Raw genomic sequence first — 27,827 nt, 5'->3', positions numbered from 1 at the left:
CTATATTGTAAACACAGAATTTAAGAAATAGTCTGGTTTACCAAAGAATATTTATACAGAAATATTTTAATGCTAAATATATTCACACAAATGATATGGAAACAGATTGTCCCAAACCATCAACATATCTTTGCAACATACCAAGAACTGTGGTCAAAAACATTGGGTTTCAAAGTTGCTTACAAAAACAGATCAACTGCAAAAGCTATTACAATAATTTTTTAAAATCCTATATGAATGCAATTGCAATCTAGAAAACAAAATACTCCAAGTGACTGAAAAAAAAAATTCTGCAAACCACTAGAGTATCTATCGAACAATTAAATAATATATTCTGCCAAAGAATATGTACAGTAGATAGCTTAAATTAAAGTATATTTTTAAATAATAACCACTTATTAGACTTGATCACATTTTATTCTCAATTCAAATTTTTATTTAGAATTAAAATTTATAGTTTAAAAATTATACACATTCCGTATAAAAGTTTAAAAAAATACATTGATTTATTGATAAATGTGTCAGGTTAAATTTACATTTTAAACAATATTGTATTGCATATTTTAACACTTATAACAAAAATAAATTAATGAGAATGAATAAATCATTTGAAACTATGCTCAGATATTCCTTTAGAAAAAGGTGGTAAAACTGTACCCTAATTCTCAATGACATTCTACTGTAAATAAATAACTATAAAACCTGGCAATATATAGAAGTATGTACTAGCTAAAAGCACTTACCACAGGGCAAAAGGAAAGATATGGAAGGATGCTCACATACTGAAAAGAAAGAAGAAAATTAAATCCTATACTGCTAGTTGATTAAGACCGGATGTTTGGATTCCCAGTAAAAATGCTGTGGCCTATAAAAGAAAAACAATGGGTTTGTGCCCTTTTGCTTGTTATGACATTACAAAGGTGGCTTGAGATTTTTAAAAAATTTAACAACAAATATTTTCTCTGCTTTTTTTATTTTAGAAATTCAGTTACCTGCCATGGAAGACTCTATGGATGACAGGAGATATGACTGTATTATGAGATCACAGATACCAAGGAAATGAAATTTGATTAATTGAGAGGGGATGTGATTTTCATTCCGACTATTTAAAACTCTTGATTTTGTTTGTTTTGGTTAACACCTATTTAATTAAAACACTTGGGGGTGGGGGGGAAAACGACTGCCTTTCATAAGTATTTATCACCTCCAAGTTCCCAATGAACATCTGAATCATGCAAGATGACCTCCAAAGGTATTAAAGATTTAACAGTCTGCTATTTTGAAGGTAAAATAAAAAGCACAATCCCCCCCCACCAAATAAAAGCTTGAAAACCCAAAACCCTTTCAGACCTTCTTTATACATCAGAAAGGATTAAAAAAATAAATAGCACAATCCTTTCCATCCCCCTTCTTTGCCTGAAGGGCACCTTTAAAGGGAACAGACAGGTTCACTGGAAACACTTAGGAAATGCTGGAATAATTCTTAAAACTAAACTGGATGGTTTCTTTATGTAGTTAATAGTCAACAGCTGTGAACTGAAGCGTAACATGTGACACAAGGTCATTTATATTAATCATTCACTATGTCCTCTCTCTCGGCACATATTTCTGTGCGTAAAATCAAATGCTACATTGCTCAAGCGATTCCTTGTTTTGGCATCACAATGTGGAGCTCTTTAGAAATGGTTTCCTTATCTAATTCAGATTTCCCGCTTCCCAATATAACTATACAAACATGTACATAAATATATACAAACAAGGTTAGAAAAATATTTAATTTTTGCAGGTTTAAATAATTACTGAAAAGTGTTAATACAGGAATACAATAATATTTTGTACAGTTAAACTTTTATATACGTATAAAAAGCATTTTTTCATAGCAGCCTTTGCACTGCAAATGAAAAGGTGACATACAGGGTAGAATGGGATCTACCTAAAGTTCATGCTGCAAATCACAGGCCAAGAAACACTAATCCTCGACTAAGAGGCATATCCGTACCAGGTATAAAGTTTCAGGAACTAAGAGTGCTGTTGCTACACAGAGCAGACAAAGATGGCACCTTAGCTCCTGTCACATACTGTCCAAGCTTCATAAGTGCATAGTACCTTGAAGGGGTGAGAGGGGAAATCACTTCTTCCTAACATCAATTCGCATAGTCTAAAAGGCCAACTTAAACCACAGAGGGTGAGGCCAATGTATTCTTCTAATGAGAAGAAAAATGATCCACAATAATGGATTGGCTAAATTGGATTTGTTTATCCAAGGGAGGCCACAGATTATTCCACAATTCATTAAAAAACCCACAGACAGACTTTTTTGAAGAGACGGGTGGAGGAACAGGGAGGTATCAACAGCAGGTATCACGCAAGGAAATTAGTAAGTGATATTTAGTTTGTTTTTGTTGAGTTCCCGCTCCAAGTTTCCTATCAGAGTATCAATACTTTCTTGCAGGTCTTTGAGGTTTACTCTGTGGTCCACTGCTGAATCTATTGTTTGCATTGTCAAATAGGTCTGAAATGTATGCTCTTTAGACATGGATTTTGCATGTTCAATCAGTCTATCTGGTCCATCTACTTTGCTGCAATCTTCCCCACTTTCTGTATCTTCTGAAGGAACATCATCATAGTCTGCTTCATTTAGGGTCTCCTTTGGATTTAAAAAGTAGTTTTCCCCACAACTGCTCCAGTCTCCTGCATAGCGATTACTTGAGGGACTGTCTAGTCTGGCTGGTCTGGGCCTAAGTACCCCTGACATTTCAGTACTGCTCAAATTCAACATCTGAGGCCGCTGCTTCTTGGGTCTCAGATAATTCAAAGACGACTGGTTCCCTGGAAACATGTTTGAGTATGTTGATTCTTTGGCAGTTGAACATTGCACTAGAACAAAGAAGAAGTTTAATGAAAATCATAACAATCAGATTGCTAGTAGAGACCAGCAACGAAAGGTTGTCCATTTATTTCACTCTACTTTACACACTCAAAACATGCATTAATACATGCAAACTTATGGCCAACACATTCCACTATTATTTTTTCTGCCATTATCTGACATCACTTAGATTAGAAGGAAAATCTAATGGAAAGCTCAGTTTTGAAGATTCATGCCATATTTAATCCACAACTGAAAAAGTCCATTTAAAAACAGAAAACTTCCAGAGAGTTGATTAACTCAACTGCATGAGTTCATCATCATCTAGCTATGGTCAAATAAAAGCAAACAGCTTAGCTCACAGGCCTCTTCCAAACTAAATGGTGTAACAAAAAGCAGGCACCACTTGTAGAGGTTAAAAACACAATAAAAGTACCACCTGGAGAAACACCTAGAGAAGCTGAAGGCACATCAGAGTTGAACTCTTGCATTTCTCTTTTGTCCCAAGTTTTGTGCACTACCAATAGAAGCTCTTTTGTATTAATTTATCTAAGCAGCCATAACTCCATGTCAAAGATAAAATAAACCATCAAACCCATTTGAGTGTGTTACCTGAACTCATGATTACACAGCATAAGTTACTAAGACTCCTCCTCTGTTACCGGCTTCCTATGGTAAACAGTACAAATATTTTTACTGACCCATGCCTCCTAAATACCTTAACTTCTTTTTGCTGTGCAGTGGACTATTACCTCTTGAAATTAAAGAAGCAGGTTATGCATTCTCTTTCACTGCTAGAAATGTAGCATACACAAATACCTAGAGATCAGGAAGATTCCAACTCGGTCACTTTTTGATTAATGTCCTCTATATTTAAGCATAAAGGGCTCAGTCCTGGGAGGTCTCGAATGTTCTCCTGTCTGGACCCATAACTGGTCTCTATGCAAGACATTAGTCTCATTTTAGGTATACCACAGTAATCTTCAAGAACTTTCTTGGCTTTTTGTTTTATTTCACATTAACAAAAGTCTTTCTGTTTGGACTATGCTCCATTAACACAAAGGGTCCCGGGGTTAACAAAACTTGCCGGCTTTACACTCTCCCACTGAGCAAAGACCCATTTGTTTTCACTTGGAAAAATAAGGAAATTGAAGTATTGCACAACATGTTTATTATCAAATTTGCTAAATCTACAGGCAGATTAAGTTTAAGAGACTAGACTGTGATCTTTCCTTCTTGAGTCAGATTTTTTTTTTTACCCCCAGAATACTGATTTACATTTAAGCATTCATATTTTACTTTAAATTTCACCGTAGTCATTGTTCTGCACAGTTCTTGTAAACCAAAGGTACTGTACAGTATTGGTTTGAACACTTTTATTACAGGAGGGATGGAAACCTCTTCTCTACTTATGGTATCTTTTGCCTGCTTGACAGTATTGCATGATCCTGTCTAAAAAGCTACATTTAGTAGCTTTAGTTTCCCAGCAGAAGTGATCATGTTGTGAACTAAGATACCAACTTGTTCAAATCCCACCTTAATTTGCAACTAGAAATACAACCCATGTTTTCATTTCTGTAGGCTGAATTAGCCAAACCTGTAGCAGCCAGCTCCATTATTAGTCAATGACTGTTGAGTCGTTATACTAAAGCACATCCACAATGAAACAGATGTACATTTGTTACATCTGGAAGGAATAGGAATCCTGGCCCCCTGAGTGTGGAGGCAGTGCCAGGACAGGATCACTGTCAGACCAGAAGAATATGGAAGACCACAGCACTGCCATTTATCCTTTGGATAAGCAGCTGTTCCAGTTCTTCTGATGGGGACATCCCCTCAGGGCCTTCAACTGGCTTCACAAGACTGCTGTGACAGTCAGAAGTAACACTGGCTCCCCACAAAGTGCTGGTCTAATGGCTGAGAATATCTGACTGGCAGTGGGCATTAGACATTTCAATATCCAAAACAAAACACCCCAAACCAAATGGATGAGAGTTTGCATACTTATACTGGGTTTTTCTTCCTCTACGCAATTTAAATTTCCTAACAAACTCATCATTCCTATTGCCAGGATATAAAGTGTAAGTAGGTGCTCACAGACAGAGGGACTGCTGCAGCTGTTGTAGACCTTAAAATGGCATTAGCATGCAGTGCAGTGATTTTGTGCCAAGCATTTTTGGCGGCAGCAGCAGCATGGATATTCTAGTGATATTCCCAGGGTGGAAGTTATTGCTTGAGATAGTGATGAAGAGGTATGCACGAAGGCTCAGTCAGTCTGCCCCACAATATGATGTATACTGATCAGTATCTAATGTAGCACAGGAAACCTTAGGGTACTTTTAAAAAACACTTCTCCATGTATCTTCAGAAATTTGGCATTTCTGTGGTAATTAAACAAGCCTGCAGAAGACTCTTGTGTTTCCCTCTACTTGTTTGTTCATCCAAACCCCCCACCCTGTATTTCACAGCTCCACCCAAAGACAGATTACATCTTCCCAAACAATTCTCTGACTTCAATCATTCTAAAGACTCTCAACAGATAATAACCACAGTTACTAGCTAGATAAAGCAGCACCCACTTTGAGATCTTCCTCCCAAGAAAAAAGGAGCTAGGGTACACCTGGTGGAGTTACAAGATTAATATTTAAAAATTTGGACTTCATATACTTCTACTTCAAAATATATTAGTACATATATTTGTGATCTTAAAAAACAAAAACATTAATAAACTTTTGAAGTTCACCTTTATTCCCACTTATGCAGTTATTATGTAATAAACTGCAGACTGCATTCATTGTGCCCATATGCCTGACCTGCACTTTGTCTGCTAATCCATCTCCCCCTCCAGGAAAAACACTTCAAACTGTTTCAACATAAACTTAAAATGGTTTAAATGGCCAATAACTTTTATTTATTTATTCTTACACAACTTGCCAGAGAAATATTTAATTCTTTCCTTCACACAGTCCCGAGTTGCAGGATTCCTTCCTGGTGGTTTCTGGAATTAAATGCTTTCAGAACCATCCAGTGAGAAACTGGGCAGCTCTCTCAGTTTGTGAGTTGTCTGCAGATAGAAAGAGCTGGAGAACCACTGCTATACATCACTGGAAAAGTGGAGATTCCCCATTTTCTAAAAGGTACAGCATTTTTATTCTTTATCCCAAGCAGATGATAGATATCAACCCCAAATTCAATTGTGATATTATGATGTATGGGAAAACTATTTCAGGTAAATTTTTAGGTTTTGTAATAATTATGATTTTCCTCTCCTTCCCGGTCCTATATTCTGACTCTTGGTATGAAGGATTTACTGGTAAAGGGATACACAAATATTTATTCTCAAACATTTCTGAAACAGATTTTCTGTAATAAGAATGGCATATACAGAATATATGATGGCCTTCATACTTCACTTATACCTGAGTCACTTGCCATCCCAAACACATGCCACAACATACCCTCAAACATTTCATATATATCTGCTGTTAATCTTATACGAAAGAACAAGGATTTCTTCTGTTTGAGTTAAAACTAAATAATCTCTGTGACTTGGATTTGGTTTAAATCTCATATCAAGTACTTTATGTTTCAATGGATACTTTAATGCAAATCAAATAGTTTCCCAAGAGGCTTTAGTATGTCCTAAAGGCAAAACAGATGAAAAAACAGTTCATGAAATCACTATAGTTAACCTCTGCAATCTCAAAAATAAAAATTTTAATTCTGTGCACATTTGAGAAACACATATTAACAAGCAGGTAGGTAATGGAATAGATTACTTCTGATCACTGTCACAAATCAGATTACTATGAAACTAAGTGGGCTTCAATGATCGTTCACATCAGGTAACAAGAGATATAGCAGACCTTCATCTTCCTCCCACTTACATATCTCTAGGTGACTGATGGATTCTGTTGGCCAGGGAATATTTAACTATTATAAAAAGATGCTAAAGAACCCCACAGTAATCTTCTCAAACTCCAGTTTACAACCATGAGACTGCAATAGCTGAGTCTGGTACTGTGGATTACTGCAGGATCCAGTTCAATAGCTAGCTACTAAACAGGAAAGAGAATACAAAAATAATTCATAAGGGGCCTAATCCAAAACCCACGGTAGTTAATGCAAGTCTTTCCACTGACTACAATGGGCTTTGATCAGGTGCCTGAACACCTTAGGGCAGAGGTGGGCAAACTACGGCCCTTGGGACCGTCCTCCCCAGCCCCTGAGCTCCTGGCCTGGGAGGCTGTCCCCGGCCCCTCCCCTGCAGCCATGCCATCGCACGGGCAGCGGTCTGGACAGCAGCGCGTCTGGCTCCGGCCAGGTGGCGCGGCTGCCAGACTTGCTGCTCTGAACGGCATGGTAAGGGGGCTGGGGGTTGGATAAGAGGCAGGTGGTCCCAGGGGGCAGTCAGGTGACAGTTGGATAGGGCAGAGGTTTGGGGCGGGGGGGTGTCAGAGGACAGGGAACATGGGGGGGTTGGATAGGCGTGGGAGTCCTGGGGGGGCCTGACAGGGGGCAGGAGTGTGAATAGGTGTCGGGGCAGTCAGGGGACAGGGAGTGGAGTCCTGGGGGGCAGATAGGGGCGAGGGTCCTGGGAAGGGGCGGTCAGGGGACAAAGAGTAGGGGGTTTGGATGGGTCAGGGGTTCTGAGGGGAGCAGTCAGGGGGCAGAAAGTGGGAGGGGCCGGATTGGGGGTGGTGGCCAGGCTGTTTGGGGAGGCACATTCTTCCCTAACCGGCCCTCCATACAGTTTTGGAACCCTGATGTGGCCCTCGGGCCAAAAAGTTTGCCCACCCCTGCCTTAGGAAATGAGAAGTTAGCAGCATCCTTCCACCTCTGAAGCGCAGATCCGAATAGAACTATGTCCTTCACTTGCATTCTGGCAGGTTCATTAAAAAATATCAACGTTTCCCTTTCCTTCTACTCGAGCCTGTTCCCAAGAGCTGCTAAGCACATGAAACCCACAACGAAGTGAATGGGAGTTATGGGTGCCCTGCACCTCTCAAAGATTGGCTCATTACCTATTTTCCCAAAGCCTTCTGCTACACAATTGTACAGCTGGAGTCTCAAATTCTGACTGGGGCTTCTAGCCACTATTGTAATACAAATAATAATTCAGCAGGTCTGTCTGTGCAATTTAGGAACCCATAAAACCAAAAGAATCTATACCTGTTCAGGCCAAAGCCCGCAAAATGACCAAACACATCAGAAACCTGAGTTAGGTCGTGTGCAGGAGCACCACCACTAGGTGGGGTTTTTTGCCTATTTCTGTATCTTTTATCACAGTTGCTTGAGAACCACACACAAAATACACTAAAAATCTTGTCATTTTCAGTTGGTAGACAGATCACCAAAGCACAGGATCTCCCACTGAATGACAAATTTTGATAATAAAATTACTGTGGTCTCTTTAGTATGTTGTGACATATTAACCAATAACTGAGAAGAGTCCCAATACCGTTTGTATACCCTGTAAACCACACTCTATAGTCACACAGTAAAAGATTCGGTTATATTTTAGGATCTGTTGACATTGCTTTCTCATCAGACAGAATTATTTCATAAATTTTATTACCTGGCCATAGCTGGAGCAAATAATGAAGAACTTCTATGTGTTTTTTGAAGTCCAGGGCACTAGCAAGCTCTTCTGAATCTGTAAAGACCCTGTTATTATGATTGGAGGTCTCCTGCCTCTGGCTCAGTAAGACAGGCCCAAAACACACAGCTAAATTCTGGCATGTCATCTTATTTACTTCATGATAAGATGCCACCAATTTCAGGTGATCCAGCAGCATCTTTAGGGTTGCCTAAAATGAAAAAGTTAAGTTTCAGGTAACTAGATACAGCAAAAATACAGTCTGTTATCATGCTATGGCTCTTGCTCAACAGCGCTATTTTCAAGGGTACTTGTTACATATCTAAGGCTTTTCCATAACACAATCACTGCAGTATCTAAGCACTGAACATCAAGTTGTATTGGACTCCATTACAGTGCAGGCTGGTTAAGACAGATGTCTTGGGCAAAAAATTTCTCTCTTACTTGACCTCTGATCTACGTGTATAGATTTTCTTACAGTGAAAAGAGGACATCAGAGAAAGGAAAGAAACTGAAGAAGAAGCAGGGACACAAGAAGTCAGTCTGGCTTGATAAAAATAAAAATTGACCTCCATCCGGTTTTCTGGCCACCCAGGTCTGCCTTAAGTGGAAATGACTTATTAGAATTACCTCTTTTTCAGCATTCAAAATGCTTAGCTTACAAGGATTCTTTTGCAAAGGGGAAGTGTCTTTCATTTAATATTAAGGACTAGATTCTGGTGCTTTTACTCATATTGTCTAGCTCCTTACCCCAGGGGTAGTTCCACTGAACAAAGTGGGACTAGAAGAATACAATACGACTCAACATGCGTTGTGGATGGCCAAATCTGGCCCTACATGAATTGAGTATTCTTTAAAAGTACTGGATTGTCAACCATAGACACTCAAGTCCTATGTACAGCACCCCTCAGTTAGAAGGGTAACTTCTAGGAATAGTTGTAATCTTGAAGAAAAGGGCTTTGTTTATGAATGTGCAACCCCATAGACACCCCAATGAGGGGTTAGTATCTGCTCAAAATGTTTAAGGCTGCTCCTTTAATCTCTCCTGAAGAACACATATCATCAGGGAGAGAGAATGGTACCTCAGGCAATACATCCCACAGTCATAGGATAGGGTGGCCAAACTTACTAACCCTCCGAGCTGCATATGATAATCTTCAGAAGTTTGAGAGCTAGATGTGCCTACCGAGGGGAATCTCAGGGCTCAAGCCCTGGCAGTCATGCCCCATGGGGCTGAAGCCCCACCACCTCACCGCAGAGAAGAAGCCACAAACTCCCCCCCCCCCCCCCACTCCTCCAGTGTGGTAGGTGGGAAGGGATATGGGGGGGGCTCTGTTAGCTGCACTTTAACTGTAAAAGAGCCGCCTGTGGCTCCCAAGCTGCGGTCTGGGCACACCTGCCATAGGATGTGCACCTCTGAGAGCAATGGCACTGTAATATTGTGTGTTAAACAGTAAGACCAAGAAGTTAAGCAGTCGTTGAACTATCAGAGAACAGAAAAGATGTACAAACACAAAAGCAGGACCTGCTCCTTTCACCACCTCAAATGCAGTCCTCCTCAATGGAGGATGAGCATTCAATTCTGCGGCGCAGACTAGCTGCTGTCTATGGGATTATTTTATTTATTACTGAAGCATCCATCCTGAACTCTGGGCACTTTACAACACAGAAGTGAAAAACCAACAAACACCTGGCAATCAAGTCGATAAAAATTTCTTAAAGGAACATTAATTCATCTTTTAAATTAAGGTAATAAAATACTTAACACAAGCACATTTGCTGGCTAAAGGTTAAACATTTACTATGTTCTACTTTGCTTAGAAGCAATTTGCTTGTCCATTTACAGTAAACACATTAAACTTAATCAAGTCAGTTCACATTCTTTAGTTTTTCTGTAAATAATCTTTAATTTTTGCTCTCGTAAAATCTATTTATGCCAACATTAAACATTAAAGGTTAAAGTTTTATTGCACTATTGTTAATAATAATAATTCAGCAAGAGGGATTTACAGAGTGCCTTTCAGACTGAATCCTCCCACAGCACTCCATAATCTATATACAGGGTTCACTTTGCCTGTCAAGGATGCACTGAAGCTCTTGGATGGAACACGGCAGCTCTTATGCTACAACATATGGCAGCTTATAGCCCTATCACATATGTTTAGGGGAGAGGAATGCTATTACTCAGGTAAGCATTGGCCAGGGGACCCAGGATAACAAAAAGAGCTCTGGGAATTTAATACAACTCATAGTCAGGATCTCCCTTTTCACAATATTAAAAAATACCTGTATGCCATTTTTAATTCAGTTTTGTACACCGGAAGAGGTAAATCACACAAAGTACAAATTAAACCCAGCAATACAGATCTTAAAGTTAAAGACAGCTTGAAAGTGTTATCTATCAAGTGGGTATTTGGGTTACAAATAGGAAGTATAAGAATTCAGCAGCATTTATGTATATTCTAATAAGGGTTCCTTCCCTTCTGCAACTGGAGATTTATTATGGTTTTAGCTGGCCAGTAGTACTCACCTTTTCAACATCCGGCAGACAATCCAAAAGGGCCACCGTATGCTCAGAGTCACTTGGGTCATTTTCACAACTGCTTGCTGTCATTTTCAAGGGATTTTTCACCATGGCATCTAGCACTGCTTCATAAAGCTGCTTAGTTATCAGGGGAGAGGGCAGCTCTCTTAGATAATCCTTGAGGACACCTTCACAAGAGAGACAGGAACAGATGCATTTAACAAACTGAAGACTCTCACGTTGAAGAATTTCTTGGGAGTTGTAAGGCACATAACCTGCACTCCTCCCACAAGAGAATTCGCCAGGATGTTTTCTACATCTTACATTTGCATGGGGGAAAATAAGAACAGACTAAAATCATATTATTTGGGGAGCTCCCAAGGGCTTGAATTACTGGGAGTGTAATTGCCCAATGACGTTATTTCATTACTTCATAACATTTTGGGGCTCTGGAAACTTTTTCAAATATGCTTATAGCACTATTAGTACTAGACTTACCTCAGACCCACTTCAGACCTTTCTCTTTTATATTTACTGTAGTATCTAATGACAGGTTTCAGAGTACCAGCCGTGTTAGCCTGTATTCGCAAAAAGAAAATGAGTACTTGTGGCACCTTAGCAACTAACAAATTTATTTGAGTATAAGAAGTGAGCTGTAGCTCATGGAAGCTTATGCTCAAGTAAATTTGTTAGTCGCTAAGGTGCCACAAGTCCTCCTCTTTTTTTTTGTAGTATCTCAGCTCTTCACAATCTTTAAATGAATGTATCTTCACAACATCCCTGAGAGGTAGGAAAATACTATTATCCCCATTTTACAGATGCCGAATAGATGAAGCTGCAGCATCCCAGGCTTCAGCATGGGCTGTACAACCCAGTCCAGAATCCTGGGTAATGGCCCAGGTGGCTAGCTAGGTTAAATCATAGCCTGTGGCTGCAGTGTACACATATCCTCAGTGATTTGCCCAGGAAGTTTGTGGCAGATCAAGAATTTAACCCAGGTCTCCCAAGCCAGTCCCCATCCACTGAACTATCCTTCCTCTATTTTTGCAGTGCCAGTATACAGAGCACTTTAGAAACTGCCTATGTTGTGCACAGTAGGTGCAGTAATGACTGCTAACATGAGAGCATTTTACTTCTCCATGATAAAAATCTCTCCAGTTCTGACAGGTCACAAATGCATTCCACCAAAGCTTGTCATACGCAATCCATACTAGTATTAAAGTCACACACAAGAATGAAGATTAATTGCCTTATTTCGAATCAGAACTCTCTTTCGCAGACATTTTCATAGTCCAGGACACATTAAAAATTTGAACACCTTAAATACACCCATTAATGACAGAACTCTAGCAGCCCCAGAATGAGAGAGATATTGTTCTCTCAGTACAGGATTATTCATACAAATAATGCTTCTCATTGATGTTCAGTGCAAGTCTACAAGTGCATCAAAATTGGGACTCTGCCCCCACTGGGTTAAGATTGCTCTCTTGCTCTTCCCCAGACCCTTTTGTTCTGCTCCACACTACTTGCTGGCTCTGCTGCATGACAGTGCAATAGAGCCTTTGTTGGACTCTCAACAGTGCTATTTATTACACCAGCTCCTCTGCGTTGGTGGTTCTACCATCTTCTGTAAAAGACTCTGTCCTTCCAGAACAAAAGCAGTGCAGTACTACTGTCTAGAATTATTCAGAGCCAGAATACCAAAAGAGAAAATAAAATAAAAGTTCTTGATTACTCGAATAACTATTTTGCATTTACATTAACTTATACTGAGGCCCACAGACAGTGTTTTAATCCAGGTGAAGGCACCAGAGGACGCTTGACATATGACAGGTGCCTGGTACTCTCAAAGGAAAGATGCCTGTATGGGTGGGCACATGCATGCATGGAAACTGCATGCTATCAGTGATCTCATCCACAGTTCTCTCAAGGGTGAGTTGGAGAATGTAACTCCAGGATCCTGCCATTTACAAGAAGTAGGGAAAGAGCAGAAAAGAAGCTGACAGTAGCCTTCCCACACGTCTGCTGTCTCAGGAAAGGAAGGGATACCTACAGTAACTAGGAATGACCTAAATCTCTCTGCTACGCCAAAGTCTAGTGACACACGGCTTCATGTGTGCCTGGTGATTAATTTCTTTCCTATTCATCTCATTGTTTCTTATTTTGGTTTATAAAATGTGCCTGATTACCAAGTACCAATAAAGGCCATGCTCTGCGTACTAACATGAATCCAAAGCAGAAAAGAGCAGCTGTTCCCTAAAACAAAAAACATCAACCCCACCCAACGTCCCACTTTCTAACCACCTGTTGCATTTACAGCTGCTGCACTAGTCAACAAGTAGATCAGTGGTCACAGAATAAAATGGACACAGCATCCATTCCCATTCATTGACATTTCCACCTATCACCTCTTTGGCAACTATATGTCCAAGCCCAAGAAGTGCAGAACTCCTGCAACTCTCACTAAACGCAAGACTGTATCAAGATTACAGACTTTTGCAGCAGTGAATGCAAGGACCTACTTCTGAAAATTTTCTTGATCCCAGAAAACACTAACTAGTAGAGAATTACTGCTACAGTCCCAACATTAAGATGTTGAAACGAGGGACATGCAGATTACTATTTGTAAAAGTCATTTTGGAAAGGATTGGGGTACAAAGGGAGGAGGAAAAGGAGAAAAGAAATGTGATTCTGTGGGATGCCAACAGCCAGGAAGCATTTCACTATACCTGCTTCTCTGTGAGCCTCTCCATCTGTCTAATACAGAATCAAGGAAAAGGGCAGCGGGGGAATGGGTGCGGGGAGTTAACCTCAGCATTTGAAAATTTTTGTAAACAGGTCTAAACTCCTGGCTAATACTTCAGAGTGAGTACTATTTCAAATGCTTACAGAAAAAACAAGAGCACTAATCATAGCCACTTGGAAACGACAAACACAGGCCAGATATCTAGAAGCAAAACACACAATATTATGAAAACAAGGAAACCTCCTAAAGATGTGTAGCTTTTTACCTCTCTCTCTCTGCCCTACCTCTTTTACTACTCTCATTTAAAAAAACTAAATTAAAAAAGGCAATCTCTGCTACAAAATGTCCAAGCACAGCGTATCATGCAAATAACCACTTTAATTAAGATACAGCTCAGTTAAACGTATTACAATCTGATATTTCATTTTAGCTAAAACTCCTTTTCATAAAATATTACCATAATTAACTTCGGTTCGTGGCAGCATCTAATACAGGGATGGACAAACTATGGCCCGCGGACCGCATCTGGCCCACCAGCCGTTTTAATCCAGCCCTCAAGCTCCTGCTGGGGAGTGGGGTCTGGGGCTTGCCTTGTGCCAGGCAGGGAGCAGGGTCAGGGGCCGCACCACGCAGCTCCCAGAAGTAGCAGCATGCCCCCCCCTCCCTCTAGCTCCTATGCTTAGGGGCAGCCAGGGGCATCCGCTCTGCATGCTACGACCGCCCCAAGCACCACCCCCGCAGCTCCTGTTGGCCAGGAACCACAGCCAATGGGAGCTGCAGGGGCGATGCCTGCGGACAGAGCTGGACACGCGCAGAGATGCCTGCCTACACCTCCGTATAGGAGCCAGAGAAGGGACATGCCGCTTCTTCCAGGAGCCGCTTGAGATAAGCGCCACCTGGAGCCTGCACCCCTGAGCCGCTCCCAGCGTGCTAACCCAACCCTTCGATCCCAGCCCAGAGCACCCTCCTGCACCCCAAACCCCTCATCCCCAGCCCCACCCCAGAGCCCACACCCCCAGCTGGAGCCTGCACCCCTTCCCACACCCCAATCCCCTGTCCCAGTCCTGATCCCCCTCCTGTCCTCCGAACGCCACGGTCCCAGCCCGGAGCACCCTCCTACACCCCAAACTCCTCATCCCCAGCCCCACCTCAGAGCCTCCCCCCCCCCCCCCCACTCTCCTGCCCCAGCCCGGAGCTTCCTTCTGCACACCGAACTCCGCATTTCTGGCTCCACTCCGGAGCCTGCACCCCCAACCAGAGCCCTAAACCCTACTGCACCCCATCCCAAATTTTGTGAGCATTCTTGGCCCGCCATACAATTTCTATTCCCAGATGTGGCCCTCAAGCCAAAAAGTTTGCCCACCCCGATCTAGAATGATAGAGCTGGAAGCAGGAAATAGAGAGGTATAATTTTAAGTATCTGCCAAACACAGGACACATCACTCCCCAAACCATGACAGAAATACCATCACTTTTGTGTTTTTTAACAAAACGAGTTGTTACAAATCTCAGTGCAAAGCTTGCCCTATGAGCCAGCTGTCAAGTAAACTGTCACTAAAGATTTTGTTAAAAATTAATTTCGCATAAACACAGAGTGGAGAGATTTAATTTTTCCTCCTTAGATGGTCTTCATACGTGAAATATAACTATTACAACTATTATCAATCTTTGTTCTTATTTCTTTGAAAGAAAAGGAAAAAAGGAAAATGTACTGCATTGAAACAATGTTAGGAAAGAACAGTCACAATTGTAGCAAGTCAGAAAATGGGGACCTAAGATTCCAAGAGCAATATTAACTCGCCCCTATTAAACAAATGTACTATTTCCTACTCCTACTTTTCTGATTACTGCAACATGGCCAAATTAACACTGCCGTAGAAAGCACAGCTGATTTGTTCTAGTTTTAGCTGTATAACTTTATCAGGGCATTAATAGTTTTTAACATTAACTCTCCTAGGTTTTTAAAGCCTATAAGTAAGTAAGGAAAGAAAGTAAGGGCAGAGGAAAAAGGAAAAAAAAAATCTGGAGCTTCTCAGTTTGAGAAGATTATAAACTTCTAGAGACAAACAGTCCACACCTGAAGCCATGTTCTGCTCCCGTTGAAACCAATGTGAATTTCAAAATTTACATCAACAAGAGCAGGCTCTTACCTACAGACATGCTAAATGGGTGTGCATTGCTCAGACGTGCATCTAAGTTTAAGTGCACACTTCCCAACTGAAAGAAATGTTATATCACGCACACTCAGTACACAGTATTCAACCCAACATATATTTAAATAAAATTTTTTACCCTTCCTTTCAATCTAGTAAAGGCATGTCCTTTCAAGGATCCATCTCAAAATTCAGATTACAGTTTTTTTATTGCTGTGGCCCTCTTCAAAAAGCAAGGCTGGTTTATTATATATTATATATATGGGCGGTCAAGCGATTAAAAAAATTAATCGCGATTAATCGCACTGTTAAACAATAGAATACCATTTATTTAAATATTTTTGGATGTTTTCTACATTTTCAAATATATTGATTTCAGTTACAACACAGAACACAAAATGTACAGCGCTCACTTTATATTTATTTTTATTACAAATATTTGCACTGTAAAAAACAAAAGAAATAGGATTTTTCAATTCACGTAATACAAGTACTGTAGTGCAATCTCTTTATCATGAAAGCTGAACTTACAAATGTAGAATTATGTACAAAAAAACTTGCATTCAAAAATAAAAATGTAAAACTTTAGAGCCTACAAGTCCAATCAGTCTTACTGCTTGTTCAGCCAATTGCTCAGACAAACAAGTTTGTTTACATTTACGGGAGATAATACTGCCCGCTTCTTAATTACAATATCACCTGAAAGTGAGAACAGGCATTTGCATGGCACTGTTGTAGCTGGCGTCGCAAGGTATTTATGTGCCAGATGCGTTAAAGATTCATATGTCCCTTGATGCTTCAACCACCATTCCAAAGGACATACGTCCATGCTGATGACGGGTCCTGCTCAATAACAATGCAAAGCAGTGCAGACCAACACATGTTCATTTTCATTATCTGAGTCAGATGCCACCAGCAGAAGGTTGATTTTCTTTTTTGGTGGTTTGGGTTCCATAGTTTCCGCATCAGAGTGTTGCTCTTTTAAGACTTCTGAAAGCATGCTCCACACCTCATCCCTCTCAGATTTTGGAAGGCACTTCAGATTCTTAAACCTTAGATCGAGTGCTGTAGCTATCTTTAGAAATTTCACATTGGTATCTTTGCATTTTGTCAAATTTGCAGTGAAAGTGTTCTTAAAACAAACAACATGTTGGATCATCATCCGAGATGGCTATAACATTAAATATATGGCAGAATGTGGGTAAAACAGAGCCAGAGACATACAATTCTCCCCCAAGGAGTTCAGTCACAAATTTAATTAACGAGCATCATCAGCATGGAAGCATGTCCTCTGGCTGAAGCATGAAGAGGCATATGAATCTTTAGCACATCTGGCACAAATACCTTGCAACGCCAGCTACAACAGTGCCATGCAAATGCCTGTTCTCACTTTCAGGTGACACTGTAATTAAGAAGTGGGCAGCATTATCTCCCATAAATGTAAACAAACTTGTTTCTCTTAGCGATTGGCTGAACAACAAGTAGGACTGATTGGACTTGTAGGCTCTAAAGTTTTACATTGTTTTGTTTTTGAGTGCAGTTATGTAACCAAAAAAACCCCTACATTTGTAACTTGCATTTTCATGATTAAAAAAAACTGCACTATGGGACTTGTATGAGGTGAACTGAAAAATACTATTTCTTTTGTTTGTAATTTTTACAGTGCAAATATTTGTAATAAAAATAAGATAAAGTGAGTACTGTACACTTTGTATTCTGTGTTGTAATTGAAATTGATATCTTTGATAATGTAGAGAAACATCCACAAATATTTAATAAATTTCAATTGGTATTCTATTGTTTAACAATGCAATTAATAGCGATTAATTTTTTTAATTGCGATTAATTTTTTTGAGTTAATCGCGTGAGTTATCTGCGTTCAATCGACAGCCCTAATATACATAGTTTATTGGTACACTGTGCAAAGTACTTTTCTTTCCCACTAATGCCCAAATCAAAAACAGCTGAAGAGATTTTTGTGCAAATTTAACAAAAAATTTCACTTTGGGGAAGAGTCCTAGAAAGGAAATTTCAGACATCACAAAAATTAACATTTTGGACACAGAGAAGGGACTATATAGTTATCTTGACTGTAGCATGTGCTACCAGGCTCCCACTATAACAGAGAACTCAGGAGATTTTTTGTTTTAATTTAGTGTAACTTAAGACCAAAGGGGCATGTAACATATAGTGAGTATTCAGCAGCAGATGATGAAGATTCACCATCATGTCTTTAGAGATCACCACACAACAGGTAACAGTCTACAGTGCATTTCAAAAATATGAACGTTCCATCGGGGAAACAAAAATACCATACATGTTTTCCTATGCCCATATTCTCTCTGAATTTTGTACTACTCTGTTAAATCATGCAGCCCAGAGTTAAGTGGATGGATTGATCACAGTACTCCCTGTTAAATGACTTACTATGGCCTCGTATTCCACATTTCCATTCCTTTCCCCTTATTTTAGAGGCCTATATTTCATGTGTGGGATATTTATGTAACCAACTTGGCAGAATTTTGTTGTACATTGTGGTTCTAGGTATTAAGCAGAAGAAGCAAGAGGCAATAATTTTCTATAACCTTTTCTTTTGTGCTTCAGATCAAATTGTTCTTCAAAGAGGAATCCGAAATCAGAATTACTTTGCAATGGGAACTAGGAAGAGGGAAAATGTCCTAAACAAGCTGAAGTTTATAACATAGCGAGAACACTCAACCATTTATTAAAAACATCTCTGTTGAGCTCCATGTAATAGAGTCCATGGTCACGGGACCAACTTCTCCCCCTCACCTCCACCCCCCAAGATAACTTTCTCTTGCTTACTCCCTGAATAACAGAATAGTTTTGAGCCATGGAGTGCCCTTTGACCTCTCAATCCTTTTGCTGTTCCCTTTGCTAAATTAGCCCTGTAAGAGGCTGCAGTTATTTTTTTGAACCTCAAGCTTTTGCTCTCCTGACTACCAGCTTACTGCTGCATTCTCCTTCGCACAAACGCTCACCACACAACGAATTTAGACAGCAAGCAGAAACCACCATCCACTTCATTAATTTCTCATTTTCCTGACCCACTGAACTGGTAACCGTATTATGTGCTTTAACTCACAGATGTGAAGTCACATAGATGAAAGTAGACATGACGCAACATCATCGCTGCTGGGCTTGTTCCTAAACCTGGCAGCCCATTTTATTTTGAGCCACGAGTGCATTTAATCGCATGTAAGCCAGTGCCGCCTCCAGAGCATTTCTCAGCCAAGACTTAAATCATTAAATTTTCATTCTTAGGCTTTGGAGAACTCTCAAAAGAAAATATCTGCATAATGTTTTGAAACCAACAATGCCCCTCAAATTTCAACATGGGCCTAAATAAAGCACTAGTCTTCAAAAGAGCCAAGATTTATCATTATTCATATTTTAGGGAACACATGATTTGGCTTATAAAAGTATTAATCATACACATCAGCCTTAGTGTTGCAAACACTACAGTAAAACATTAAGAAAACTGTTCTTCAGCAACAAAGAGATAATATAGGTGAAATATGCACTGACAGATACTTACAAATAAGGATGGAAAAGTGTGCATGATGCCTCTGGTATGTCAGTAGGCATTAGAGGCTCATCAAAGACTGAACTGTTTAGATTGTAACCAGTGACAGAACTGGCTACAGCATGAGGAAGATAACCAGTTTAGCGTGCAGACACACACAGCAACCCTGCCAACTGTTAGAGAACCAGTGCTTTGTGAGTCTGCTCAGAACTGCACAGTTGAAGAGGTGCTGTAGCAAATAATTTTTAAAATGGGATTCCTTAAAATATACTACTTCTTTAGAAACAAAAGCAGCATACATTTTATAATGTATAAAGAAACATATCTGATTCTTGCTTAAAAACAAAGACCTCAAAACCGTATGTCTTGTACCTTATTAAAAAAAAAAAGTCAAATGCAAAACATTGAGAAGCTGCAGTAGTTCAAAACAAGAAGTCAGGAGTACAGGAGACCCTGCACACTCAAACAGGTGTAGTGTAACAATCAAGAACAACAAAAGCATGCACCAATGAATTTTACAAAATTAAAGTGATCTTTTCTATTTAGCCACAGTATTGTGGGATTTTGCTGGAAGGACCAGACTAGTGCAGCTGCAACACCAGGGCTTTCTTTCTACACTTAGCACTATCCCAGGTCAAACGTGAGCTTACATCAAAAGAAATACTTGAAGTAGTAAGTTGCACAGGTAACTGGAATGCTGTGAAATATTTAGGGTTGTCAATTTTGGTTGGACGTATTCCTGGCAATTTCATCACATGACATAATCTTTAATTAAAGATTAATCTTTAATTCCTGGAGACTCTAGGTAATTCCTGGACGGTTGGCAACCCCAGAAATATTACAAGTTTTTCCTGGGTGTGGATGTGAACTGTTTCATAAGTCTCCCATGTGTCTAAATTGTTTCTTTAAATGCTGAAGGTTTAATAGTACATGAGGCTTTATATTAAGGTGCGAGATGTTATTTCCATTTTTTATTGAGCCAAAACTTGCCTTAGCAGTACATCTGTTTGGCCATTACTTAGTTACAGCTCACTATTAAGAGGTTGGTTTCTGATGTTTGACATAATTAAACTCTTGTTTCTATGAGGTAATTCACAAACCTAAGCAATAACAGTCATCTGCATTTCCAATGCTTGTTTACAATGATTAAGAGCAACACAGGACCATAACAAAGTCCTGAAAGAAGCTGGTCCTAAGATTTATCATCACTTTTTCTTGTGAATTTATTAAAAGAAGTTAAATCAAAGAATATTTTAAAGGAGCTTGATGAGTGTTCACTGTGCAACCTTTCAAAATAAAGAATATATATTTAAATCCAGTATCCTGCCTCTGGGAGTAGCCAGTAACTGACGCTTCTGGAGAAGGCAAAAACCAACAATGAAACTAGCCAAGGTAGCTACAGGAAATAGGGTTGGTCAAATTCTATTCTGCAAAGATATTATTTAGCAAACACAGTAAAATTAATTGCATAAAATCTGCTGATAAAGTTTTTCTTCTACTCACCCATCCTTAGCAGTAAGTTACTTTTTTAAAATATGCATAAAATAGAAAGTTGACTGACAATATGTTGGAAATTAAAGTACCAAACAATTAAATAACACAACTGTTATTTCTTTACAAGTGACAGAGGGTGTTGTGGCCCAGCAAATTTGCACCTGGCCTACCACATGCTGAGTAAATTTTCAAGCCCTGAATGTATATGAAGGAAAAACTCCGTTCCAATTTCTGCAGGCCATCAGTTTATACCATGAAGCCTGAAAATAGATTATTAGTATTTGTTATGTAAACTAAGGTTAGTCATAAAATTATTCCACCTTTTAAAAAGCCAAAGATTCCTACTACTAAATGTTACAGGTGAAATGCACAGTGTATACCACAAAACATTTTGGTTTATTCCAGAAGGCTATCCAAACTAAGATTCTCATCATAAAAATTGTCTCAATTCTCCAAACCCTTACCAGTAATCCCACTGAGTCACAGGAGTATGAACTACACAGACAGATAAGACTTTGGATAAAATGAGCCCCAAATTAATTTTCTATAAATGACCCAAAAAAGTATGCATATGATCAGATTAATGGCTAATTATTTCCCACTGCACACCTTGAATTTCTATGCACTATTCACTAATTTAGCTCCCACACAAGTCAATGGAAGTTTTGCTATTGGCTTAAATGGGAGCAGGACCTGGCTCTAACGACCCAATTCTCCAAGGCCTTATGGACATGCTTAACTTTCTGTACTGTGAGTAGTCCCATTGAAGTCAATGGAATTATTTGTAAAATTAGCACAAGGACTGGGGCCTAAGCTCATAAATCAAACAAGTTTCTTTGTACTCTCCCGTTTGGCTATATCCACATGCTGTCTCTTCTCTTAAGATTGTAGGATATTTGGAATAGGGACTGTGTTTTTGTTCTGTGTTTGTACAGCATCTAGCCCAATAGGGTACTGGTCACGACTAGGTCTCCTAGGAGCTATCACAATACAAAGAATAAATAGTCTTAAAGGTTTGGCATACCACAGAGACCTCCATTCACTTCCAACCTCTATCCACAACTCATTACACTGTTTCTCTATCACTGGCACATCTCATTTTTACATGACAAAAGTTAGGATTCATCTTCCCTTTCTTGTTCAGCAAAACAAAGTGTAGCTAATGGATTGTCTGAGTGACACTCCAATGAACCATTTTAAAGCACAATTTTCTTTATTTAGATAGAGATTTCTCATGGCTATATATTAAAAACAAAAGTAAGTGCATTACCTGTTATCACATTAATATCTGGGTATTGGTTTTCACAGACAGTAACAGCCTTGCTATCCCTCTCAAACGCCTCTCGAAGCTCTTTCTTGACTGCTGCTGAACCACATAATCGGTACAGGCCTACAACCTAGAAGTGAAATCATGGCCACACTGTGACATATTACCCATTACAGAGCACTAAGGAGTGCTACTCAGATAACTGGCATGAAAAGAATGAGATGTTTTACCATGTCTTCAGTTAAGGATCAAAAAATGCTCACACCCAAAAACTTACTTACGAAAAAATGAAAGCATATGGCAAAATCTTTTGACATCAAACAGCAACATGTTATCAATAGTGTACAATGTCCACAGTCTGGGTTATAAAAGTAAATAAATAATAATGTTCTCTACAATAGTGAAATTCAGTCTCTTATCAGTTTGTTTCTATGGATGCAGCTAATGTCCACAGCCACACATATTGAACTAATATGTCTTTGACAGAAAGTGATTTTTATTAAGGTATTGGTTTATCATTGAGTCACTCAGGAAGAGCGCTAAAAGGCTTCCATGTACCCACAGCAGATGCTAGTAATGTTCTGTTTAAGAGTAAATGTTTTAATAAACTCTACCCAATAAAAATGTTTTTAGTGTTAAATATTAGTGTAAAGCAAACAACCCACTCCCCAAAAGACTATTCATTTTTACATTCCCCCTTCTCCCGCTGCCCACACACACAAACCCTTTTTATTGACAAGGAATGGGAACAATGTCTTAATCAACTTCACTGATTTTTTATAATAATTTGTAACGGAGCACTAGAACAATAAGCTGTAATACAAAATGGAGAAAAATTATGAAGTCTTTACATTAATCTAAGTGCTCCTTGCTGCTCACTTTCTAGTGGCTTCTTTAAAAAAGACAACAACTTCCACACTCATTTTCTTCTGTTGTGATACACAAACTAGAACTCTGATCCCATTTACTCTTTATAAGTATTGATGAGTGGGTATAATCTCAATGAATAATGCAAAGTAGGTTGCAGTTTCACCTGCAACCCTCTTACCACTCTGCTTGTTCAGCTCACCACTTTTGTGCTAGCGTAACTGTTTAATTCTTCTTTGAGTTTAAGCAGAAAATAATCTGAATTAGAAAATTTGTCTTGGACTTTGTAAGGTAATTCTACAGATATTAGTCTATTGATGATTAATAGGACCTTCAGTAAACAAGCTTCATACTTGTGAAACATGGCCACAGATCATGCACATTAAGAAACAAGTATATGCTGTAAATCAATTGACAAAGAAATTATTTTGATTTTATTTTGTTAAGTGAGTAATTGAGTATTGACACACTTGTTTTCACAGCAGTTAACTATATCATTACCAATATTTAAATTATATTTGATATCATATCCACTGGGGTATCAAGAGACAACAGATGTACTCTAGCATCAGGTAACCAAGAAACAAATTTGAGAAGTGCTAAGATATTATGCCAACATGTACATTGTTTCAAGTTACACCAACACTTTTATACAAACCAGGAGGTTATACTTCCTAAAGTAATCCAACACATTCAGGTACATAAGAACGGTATCTATACATGATTATCATGCATTGAAGAGTGTACGGTGCATATACTTCTACACGCCCTAACTTGATATATTTATTATTATTTTAAAAACAACTTTGTATTTTGGTAACACCCATTCTCCATACACTTCTCAAACATTAAAGAACTAAACCTAAAACCACCTCTAAGAGTGAGAGAGTTATTTTGATCCCTATGTTACTGACTGGTAAACTGACTACTTTGTCTAAGGCTACACAATGAGTCATGAGCAGAGCAGAGACTAGAACCCAGGAGTCCTATATTATATATGATGGCTTATAAAAAGGGGCATTTGTTTGACCATATGCTAATGGTCAAATAAGTTACCTGGATCCAAGGCCCACTGATGTAAATGAAGAGTTAAGAAATGAAGGCAATGGATGTTACATCCATATAACTGAAAGCAGAAATCAGCAATGTATTATGCAGATATCAGACAAACACTCAAACTATTACATCCTGTGTAGTTCAGTAAGAAATCCAAAAAGTTTCATGTATAGATAGTCAAATGTGAAATTAACAGGCACGGTACATTTAATGTTCTCAGTCTTGTTTGTGCAGGTTGAAAAATTACATTTCATGCTTAGAAGCACCAGGCACCTGAAGACAATTCAGATCCCAATTGTTCAATGATCAGTGATGTCTTGATTGCCCGATATCATCTGCATGACTAGGTGCTAACAAGCAAGTGCTGCGCTAAAATGGGAGTCTCATGATCAAAGTCAAAAATGGGATTGGTGAAACCATTTGGCCCAGAACCATACACCAAAAATGGCACAAATTTTAAAATGTAACAAACCAGGGGGTGTGGCTACTTCTGAATTGCAGGGTTCATCAAACAGAAGGGCACACCTTGAATGAAAGTGTGTCAGAGGCTCCCAGGCCACACACATGTTAACAGAGCACTGTGAAAGTTGTTCTGCTAACTTCAATTAAATTGGCCACAGGAGACGTCTGCCATGAGAACTGTGCACCTTCCTTATTTTAGAATTTTTTTCCCACTGTCTACAATTGGAAGTGTCTACAACTGGAAGATGAAGATATCATGCTCCTTTTAACACATCTTTCAACCACTGGACTTATCAACCATAAACTATACAAGATGAACAAAAGACACTGCTCGACACTACTAGATTGCAGAGTTTATCTTACAATTTTGGGGTCCCCCCCGTGAAGGCAGGATGACAGAAGTGGGAAAGAAAGAAAAAGAAAGGGGGGGTGGGGTGGGGTGGGGTGGAGGAAGACAAAGAGTTCTGTTTCCTTTTTGTCTGACTGCCAGAGGGGTAGATCAGATTTGGCCCAAGAATGTTTTAGTCTGTTTGGGGGCTGCCTAAGCAGTAGCTTGTGCTTAAAGGCAGACGTGTTATGCATAGCAGCATAAATAAAGGAAAGGCTAAGGGACAAATCAGAGTTGATCTTTCACATTTTGGCTTGTGAATGCATTTGCTAAACTGAAGTTTTGCCAGGATGATAGCGAATAGCTTTATTTTAGATGGCACGATGCCTGAATTGTGGGTGTTTGGGAATTTTACATTATATCTTTTCAACACGCATGCAGCAGAAATGGTCTTATGGAATGAGCCATTGGCTCGAAGTTAGGAAGTGGGGAATCCTAACCCCAATGCTGCCTTAACTGAGGAGTTACTCCAAGTGCCACAATCTATAGTTTTATTTATGTTTCCATTGTCCGAACACACCACTGGCATTAAGTACAGGCCTCCCTTATGAAGAAACTGAAAACGCTGGATTCACCCAGCCTCACTGTTCCTCACCACGTTACAATAAGCAAGGGGAGAAACTTGCACACTGACAGCAATGAAGTGATGAACCAATAAGAGGATAAGCAAAAGGAAAAAAAGACACACTGTGGGAAACATACTTACTGTATTCCCTTGCTCGCTGCTCAAATTCTAAACATAACAGTGCAAAAAGAAATTCAGCCACATGATATAGGAGAATTTGTTTAAAGCGTTTACAGTACCTGGCAGCCTCTCTTTTCAATCTCCACAATACATTTCTGCATCAGAAGCGGTACCATCAAGCCCACATTTTCCTTCTCAACAACTTTTCGAGCATCTACTCCAAATATCACTGGCTCTCGATCTGCAACTAGACCATCAAGAGAATTCTCCCATTGTTCTATGAGAGTCAGTTTGACATAAATAAGCCCTCTGGGCTCCAGTTTGACAGCCAGCTGATGCGCCTTTGTCACTCGAAAAAGAGTGGGGAGAACCACTGTTCCATGACAGCAAACACGATTTTTCCGTGGGGTAGGCTCCCAGCTGAAGACCACTAGTTTTAAGTGCTGGGCATTTTCAATTTCTATGTTGAAAGTGTGGTCCATATCTAAAAAAGTCGTCCTGCATGTAAGCAAGGCTGTTCTTGCTTTGTTTACCGAGTCTACCTGAATTGCACAAAAGACATCTTTCGAGTCCATCCGTGGTGGTTTCAAATCTTCAGCACCATAGAAGTGAATACTCATGAGTCCAGATATGTATTGGGAACATTTGGGTTGATCAGAAAAGCTGTAATGTCTAAAAGCATCAATGTCTATTTCAGTTTTATTGTTGTTACTTGGAAGAGTCTCTTTTCCTTTCCCAAACCTGCTTACAGAACTGTGTTTACCCGATTTTGCTAAGAGTTCAGGAGAGTCTCCATCACTGAGATAACCACCTTTGCTGGAGGATTTGGAACTCCCAGTGCTTTTCTTTTTGTAGCCGTGTTGTGATGATACACTACTGTCAAGATGGTACCGACTTATAACATTCCTGCTAGCAGCTGCTGTTGCATTTCCAGAAGATGGCAAAGATATGGTATGGCTTGTATCCTGACAGTCACCTTTCAGCAAGGAAGTAGGATTATCTGAATTATTAGAGCTTGAGGTTCCTTTGATGCTCAGCTTCCTGCTGAGTTCTGGCAATTTTTTCATTTTCATTGAAAGTTTTCTCACAGTTCTAGGAGATTTTATCTTGTCAGGGAAAGGCCAATTAATTGATCCTCCTTTTTTCAAAGGATTAGGACTCGGAGGAGAAATTTCTGTTGCTCCTGCCTCAGCCTTATTTGCAGGTACAATTCCAGATCCTTTAAAAGAAAAAAACAAAACAAAATAGGAATGCATTTTTAAAGCTGCCCATTAACAGCAGTTAGCAGCAACAATAATTTGTGAACTACGGAAGAAGTTAGTTTGTCAGTACTCAAATATGGGATCTACTCAGACAAATATTGTGCATCACTTAGACAAACATAAGCATGTCTGCACTTTGCTGACTTTTTCAGCCAAAAGTTGGCAGAGGACAGTCAGAAGCTTGATTCCTCCCATTCTATTGAGGTTTTGCCTAACAAAACGGAATTGATGCAAACTACATATAAACAATTCACCCATCGCACCTACCTGTGTAGTACTCCATCTGTTGGTATAATGTGTCCTCACACAAGCTGACCTAACTGCTTCACCAGGGTACAGATGCCAGGTAGCCATGAGTTTAGATGGGAAGAGTGTGGAACACTACAGAGACTCTCTCCTCTGAGTACTGCCACCGCCCTTAGACTACGCAGGAGAGCATACAGCCTGCAGTGTTCTGCAATTAAGGACTATAGAGGAATCCTCCTCAGTGCATGCATCTTTCTTCTTATTCTCATAAGAACCCTGCCTCTGTCACTGCAGCTCAGAACCCTGTTCCGTTGTCTCCCCCTCCCTCTCAGTATCAGAACGCTATTCCACTACAGGCAAATGGTCTTAAGTACACCTTTCTCCCACCACATCTTGGCAGCTACCCTGTACCCCTCACTCTGCAATGACAAGGAGGAGATTTAATGCACATAAGAACAGCCATACTGGATCAGACCAATGATCCATTTAGCCCAGTATTCTTTCTTCCAACAATGGCCAGTGCCAGGTGGCTCCAGTGGGAATTAAGAGAACAGGGGATTGAGTAATCCATCTGGTCATCCACTCCCAACTTCTGGCAAACAGAGGTGAGGGACTCTCAGAGCATGGCATTGCATCCCTGAACATCTGGGCTAATAGCCAGT

General features: G+C 39.6%; 1 protein-coding gene across 3 annotated transcripts in view; it reads right to left on the bottom strand.

Annotated features, from left to right (window-relative positions):
• Window positions 1-447: 447 nt before the first annotated feature.
• SYDE2 (synapse defective Rho GTPase homolog 2) overlaps window positions 448-27,827 on the bottom strand; it is a 50,531-nt gene continuing 23,151 nt past the window's right edge. For all 3 annotated transcript variants that reach the window (XM_037906368.2, XM_037906369.2, XM_043521352.1), the window contains 5 exons: window positions 25,777-26,876; window positions 22,203-22,329; window positions 10,999-11,180; window positions 8,448-8,679; window positions 448-2,877 (listed from right to left, as the gene is read on the bottom strand). In XM_037906368.2, the coding sequence (XP_037762296.1) occupies window positions 2,375-2,877; window positions 8,448-8,679; window positions 10,999-11,180; window positions 22,203-22,329; window positions 25,777-26,876 (2,144 nt within the window). In that variant the 3' untranslated portion in view covers window positions 448-2,374. The remainder of the gene's footprint in view (window positions 2,878-8,447; window positions 8,680-10,998; window positions 11,181-22,202; window positions 22,330-25,776; window positions 26,877-27,827) is intronic.

This window comes from Chelonia mydas, chromosome 8, assembly GCF_015237465.2.
Source record: "Chelonia mydas isolate rCheMyd1 chromosome 8, rCheMyd1.pri.v2, whole genome shotgun sequence".
Taxonomy (NCBI): Eukaryota; Metazoa; Chordata; order Testudines; family Cheloniidae; genus Chelonia; species Chelonia mydas.
The sequence above is the reverse complement of the archived record's forward strand: the minus strand, read 5'-3'. Positions and strand labels throughout refer to the sequence as shown.